At 49.2% G+C, this 6,017-nt stretch overlaps 1 protein-coding gene across 1 annotated transcript; it reads right to left on the reverse strand.

The window, feature by feature from the left end:
• Positions 1-1,646: 1,646 nt before the first annotated feature.
• LOC123114256 (UDP-glycosyltransferase 73E1) lies at positions 1,647-3,578 on the reverse strand. The gene is made up of 2 exons (XM_044535667.1): positions 2,234-3,578; positions 1,647-2,088 (listed from the first exon to the last, which is right to left on the reverse strand). Exons 1-2 carry the CDS (start codon positions 3,449-3,451, stop codon positions 1,792-1,794), a joined length of 1,515 nt encoding a protein of 504 aa, XP_044391602.1. The 5' UTR covers positions 3,452-3,578; the 3' UTR covers positions 1,647-1,791.
• Between the last annotated feature and the right edge of the window lie 2,439 nt (positions 3,579-6,017).

Below are 6,017 nucleotides of genomic sequence, written 5' to 3' on the forward strand. Positions count from 1 at the left end.
GCGTGATCTATATAAGGAAATGGCGAAGGTCTGGAAACTGCCGGCTATTGAATCATTTGTTCCCAATGGGAGAGAGTGGTTCCTTCATGCGTTGGATTCATTGTGTGAGCTTGATCGGTGTAAGGTGATGCTCATTTTCTGGAGAAGTTGGTATGTGCGAAATGAAATCATACATCATAAACCGGCACCGGCCATGTATGTCTCTGTTAGCTTTCTGAAAAGATACTTGGAAGAATTGGCAGGGATAAAAATGAATCAAGGAATGGATCCGGCTAAAGGCAAAGGATATCTGACTTTTGATCAGACTAGTGCAGCGATCAAACCTCAGAGCGCAGGTCCGGTGTGCAAGTGGAGGCCTCCCAACGAGGGTTGGGTAAAACTGAACACGGATGGCTCTTATGTTGATTCTGACAATGCAGGTGCTGGTATGATCCTACGAAACTCTACGGGGGGAATCATATTTTCGGCTTGCAGATCGTTATTCTCTTGCAGAGATGCGGTTGAAGCGGAACTAGGGGCAATCATGGAGGGTTTATCTCTCGCGATACAATGGTCCGAATTGCCCGTTGCTATCGAGACAGATTCAAGCTTGGCAGTGGCTATGGTAACATCTACTGAAGTCGATCGATCAATTTATGCTGCTTTGGTGAATGAAATAAGACTACTCATGTGTCTTAGGCAAACTTGTGTTACTCATGTTTTGAGAGTCCAGAATAAAGCTAGTTATAGTTTGGCTAGATTTGCTCGTGTTGAGGGGCGAATTATGACTTGGCTGGGATCTGGTCCAGACGAAGTCTTGGGTATTTTCCTTGATGATTGTAAAGACATTATTACATGAGTAATACAAGTGTTCCTGAAAAAAAATGAAGAAGAAAAAAGGAGAGGGGAAGAAAAGAAAAAAGTTTGTTGGGTGGCGTGCAATGTCGGGTGCCATGTGGCAGAACTCCGCATACTGGAGAATGTGGCGAATGTCACCATTTTGCCGGTGTTTTCTCTATGGCTTGCATGATCCATGTTCAAACTATGATTTACTATGGTGCTTTGAGTATTTGGTGTCCTTTCGCTGTGTACGTAGAACGGTTGATAGCTGGTCCAGCCTAATTAATACGAACAAAACGGTTGGTAGTTGGGTAGTGGGGGTTGCTTGTTGTATGGCCAGCCATTTTTGACACAAAAAAGACAATAGTAAAAAGACAGGTTTTAAGAACATATACTCCCTCCGTTCCTAAATATAAGTTTTTTAGAGATTCCATTACACTACATACGAAGCAAAATGAGTGATTGTACACTCTAAAATATGTATATATACATCCGTATGTAGTTTGTAGTGCAATCTCTAAAAAAACTTACATTTAAAAACGAAGAGAGTACATGGTTAAATAAAGAGCAATGCTACACACGCGTAATTCATTGTACGTGATTAACGTACATGCTTAGGTGGGGTGTCTTCTGATTGGGTTTAGGGTGGTCTCATAATTGTTTCGTGGGTGTCATATTTTCGTTAAATAATTAAGTAGGACGGAGAAAAGGGCACTTTCACTTGAAAACGGAAATAAACAAAAAATACGAAAACAAATGGACAGGAAAAGGGGAATAATAGGTGCACTCCACACCTCTCTCACCATATCGGCATAGTCTGTTATTGATGTCTAGTACTCGCTCGTATGAAATTACTTGTCATAGAAATAAATAAAATGAATATACTATATGTAGAACTAAAAAAATATACGTGTAGATACAACCATTTCTTCAGCAAATAATTACGAACGGAGGGACTAGTACATGTCCTAATTATCCTAGAGCGGAAGTTTTGACTTGTCCATCTGTCTTCTCCTTGTTTCCAAGCTCGGGCACGCCCTTCTCCTTCCTCTGCGCGAGCTCCCCCACATGGCGAACCATATCCGCCACATCCCGGTCCGACGACCTGCCCTCCGCCATCGCCTCCCTTGCAACCGTCGCGAGCTTCTTGGCCGACGTCCGTATTCCGGACCCCTCATCCATCAGCTCCGTCAGAGCCCTCATGATGTCGTCTCTCCCGACCTGTTTCCCATGCACCTCGGGGTTCAGGAACACGTGCAAGGCTGGCACCTTGCCGAAAAAGGGTTTCCCCCCGCTTTGTATTACAAAGCAACAACATCGATACAACCCACGATAGGTGCCGGGGCGGAAGCAGCACAGGCACGCCCAAAAGAGAAAAAGAGAAAACACAAAAGGAAAAAAAAAATGCCGACGCCTTAACACCGACGCGGACGCCGGCGCCGAGCACGTCCACGACCAGCGTCTCGTTCAGGAACTGGTCGGCGATGTGCGGCCATGTCAGCAGCGGCACGCCGTGGGAGAGCGACTCCAACGTGGAGTTCCACCCGCAGTGCGTCAGAAAGCCGCCCACCGCCGGGTGCGACAGGATGGTCACCTGCGGCGCCCACCCACGGATGACAAGGCCGCGGCCCTCCACGCGCTCCTCGAACCCAGCGTCGAGGCCGTCGGTCTCCCTAGTGACCCAGATAAACGGGCGATTCGACGACTCCAGGCCGGCGGCGAGCTCCGCGGCCTGCGACGGGAGGAGGCGGGCCAAGCTGCCGAAGCTGACGTAGAGCACGGACCGGTGCGGCCGCCCGTCGAGCCAAGAGGCGACCAGGCCGGCGTCGACGGCCGCGGCGTTGCCTCTTGCGGCGGTGGTCTCCGCGTCGGAGTCCAGAAGGCAGAGCGGTCCGACCGCCCACACCTTCCGGTCGAGCGCCTCTCCGTATCCCTTGATGTACGCGCTCTCGAACGCCCCGCACGTGTTGAAGACGAAGCCGTCGGCGGTGGCCTCGGCTTCCAGCGTGTCACGCCTTTCCTTCTCCAGCCCAGGAAACTGGAAGAACCCAAGCGACGTGGCCTTGCTCGTGACGACGCGGACCGGAAAATCAGGCACCTCGAACTGCTCCAAGTCGCCGGCGACGCTGTCGTTGTCGTCGTGCACGCCGTGCTTGGCCAGGCTATGATGCGCCAGGAGGAAGAACGCCGACGGGCTGTGGAACACGAACCGCGGAATGTCAAGCCGGCGCGCGACGTCGGCCGTCCACGGGTTGCACGTGTCGGCGACGAGGCAGTCCGGCCGCCGTGGCAGCGCGCGGAGGTACGTCTCCAGCGGCCCGGCGAGCAGCCAGACGGCTTGATAGAATAGCGTGAAGAGGGACATGTCCGTGACCATGTCGTGGCTCTCGCACCCCTCGGGCAACCCCAGCGCCGGCCCCGGGAACCGGAGCTCGGCCACGTCGACGGCGAGCCCCACGCGGAGAGCGTGCTCGAGGACGGCCCGGTTGCGCGCGGCGCTGACGGGCGTGAGGACCACGGTGACGCGCGCGCCGCCGCGGCCGGCGAGGAGGCGCGCCAGGTCGAGCATGGGGATGACGTGGCCCGGCGCGAGGAGCGGCACCAGGACGAAGTGCAGCGGCTGTACTGCCATGGCCGCGCCGAGCGCCGTACGACAAGTCAACACGAAGTAGAGGATACTTTACTTGTTGTACGCCGGCCTAGACAAATAGAATCACGAGCACAGCTAGCGCTGGATCGAGATGCAGACGTACAATCGGCCACTGCTGAAAAGTAGATAGCGGACACTGCTGCTACATCGGCCACAGCAGGATAATTATTGGTTGGACGAGGGTGAGGTGATGTCGTTTACACGCATACATCCTTCACGAACGACGGAGGGTGGACGGCGACGGCCGGACCCGTAAACCTCCGTAACTGTCCAAACCGCGAAAGTCATTCAACGCCGACCTGTATTGGTCGGCAGGATGATTAAGACGCGATTTCTCCGGTAAATTGGAGACAAAAATGTGGCACGTTTGCGGGAGTCCGGACACCTGAAATATAGGACTCCGACACGCCCGACTCTCCCAATTCCCCCTCCCGATCCCCTCAAGCGCTGGATCTGCTCGCCTCGCCTGCATCCCCTCCCGCGCCGAATCCGCTCGCCTCGGCTGGATCCCCTCAAGCACTGGATCCGCTCGCGCCGCTTGCATCCCCTCCAGCGCCGGATCCGCTCACCTCGGCTACATCCCGTCAAGCGCTGGCTCCGCTCGCCTTGGCTGCATCCCCGCTCGCCTCGGCTTAAACACAATGGATATGACAAGATGGTGCAACATGCATGGGCAGATGCGGGGGGACAGGTGTTCGGCTCTCCTGCTGGGATCCCTGCACGCACTATCGTGAAGGGCCAACCAGCAGCCAACACGTGGCCTGGTGGACCCCACCACTAAAACGACCAGCTCGTATCTCACTAATTACAGAAAATCAAAAAAACTGCCTTTCTTTCTCCCGCGTATCAACAGATTGCCACCAAAATCTCGAACATCCTTTCTCCTATCTATCTACTCCATTGTGGATCATACAAGAATAGATCAGGATCGATAGAGAATTGCCCTCTCAGTGGACCAGCATCTACGGTGTTCTTCGGCATGGAAGGAGCTCCCGCGACTTCATCATCCATAGGTTTGTTGTGTTTTGAATCTGCAAATTATTAACACTCTCATCATATGGAGGAGACAAGATTAAACAGAAACAAAGGAAAGAGCTACAATTTGCGTCTACTTCCTCAGAATATGACACCAGTGCCACAACCACAGAATTATAATTTGCATGTATTGCATCACGGCCTGCCTCAACTACCGCAGGCAGATGCTACTTCTTTTTAGCAGTTACTCAGCTTGCAACCACAACAACCATATTTCTATTATGGCACTCAACCAAGTCAGGTATATTTAATTAGTTAGTCGTTAAAAATTAAGACGAACATGTATAGGTCATTCACTTCCATTAACTTTAAACTGTATGTATAGTTCTGTATTGATACCGAACTTGGAATGGCCAGCATATCAAAATGACCAGCTGCAGACTAAGGTATTGTTTCACTTACAAGTCAGACTCTCAAATCCATGTTTATTTCTCACACAAAATCATTCTTTTTTTTTTATTTCAGGACTTGGGTAGCCAATCAAGCCATGGATAAGATAGCACTTTTAAATACGAAAATGCATAGGTGAACATGGCGCCACGCGAGGTCTTTATCTCACCATCCATTTCTCTCAGATTTGTATCCTATTCATACCATAAGCAGTGCAAATCACGTATGTTGAATATTCCTCCTTACAGTATTGAATCTGTATTCCACAAAACAATCAATGCATAAGGGGCCACATGCTTGACAAACGTGACCCAACTCATTTACTAGGAGCAGACCTCATTTACTAGGCACATGTTGGGAATGTTAACTGCATTTGAAGCCTGCACCACCATCTCTCTCCATCCAGCGTTGTTGAAGTTGGAAAGTTAGCTATTTTAGTGTCATCAAATTTAATCGGCAAAGGTGAGGATTAATGCACCACACTGCCCTCGTCTTAATGTGTGCTGCTCCACTACATATTACTAGTGCACCACCCTCTATAGCTGCAACAAAAATGTGTAGTCTGCTAATTGGTCCGAACGTTTTTTTAGATGAATTAATCTGAACTGTTAACTATGCTAGATCAGCTTAGGTCTATCTCCATGTCAGGCCAGGCATGTGCGTACACATTATTAGTGTTTCTAATTTGCAAGTAAAACATTGTTCCTAAATTGCAGTTAATTTTTTGAAAAATCAGGAATCCATGATTTTAATTTTTTAAATTTGTACCCACCGCATAAGATTAAACTAGTCCACCTAGAACAAATAATCAGAGCCCCAAATAGCTATTTTCCTTTTGAGAATAATTAATGTGAAGTTTTAACTATGCTAGATAAGGTTTGGCCTATCTCCATGTCAGGTCAGGCATGTGCATACACATGATTAATATTCCTAAATTGCAACTAAAAAATGTTCCTAAATTGCAGTAAATAATTTAAAATTTCAGGAATCCAAGATTTAAATTTTGAAAAATATGTCTACGGCATAAGATTAAACTAGTCCACCTAGAACAAATAATCAGAGCACCAATAACTATTTTTCTTTTTTGGATGAATTAGTGTGAACTTTTAACTATGCGAGATCA

The sequence above is a fragment of the Triticum aestivum genome, chromosome 5B, assembly GCF_018294505.1.
Source record: "Triticum aestivum cultivar Chinese Spring chromosome 5B, IWGSC CS RefSeq v2.1, whole genome shotgun sequence".
NCBI classification, from domain to species: domain Eukaryota; kingdom Viridiplantae; phylum Streptophyta; class Magnoliopsida; order Poales; family Poaceae; genus Triticum; species Triticum aestivum.

Excerpts from the sequence above, each read along its gene's own strand:
- LOC123114256 (XM_044535667.1), bottom strand. The coding sequence starts at position 3,451 with ATGGCAGTACAGCCGCTGCACTTCGTCCTGGTGCCGCTCCTCGCGCCG. Across the intron at positions 2,089-2,233 it reads GCGTCCGCGTCGGTGTTAAG|GTGCCAGCCTTGCACGTGTT; the intron begins GCGTCGGCATTT and ends TTTTTCGGCAAG.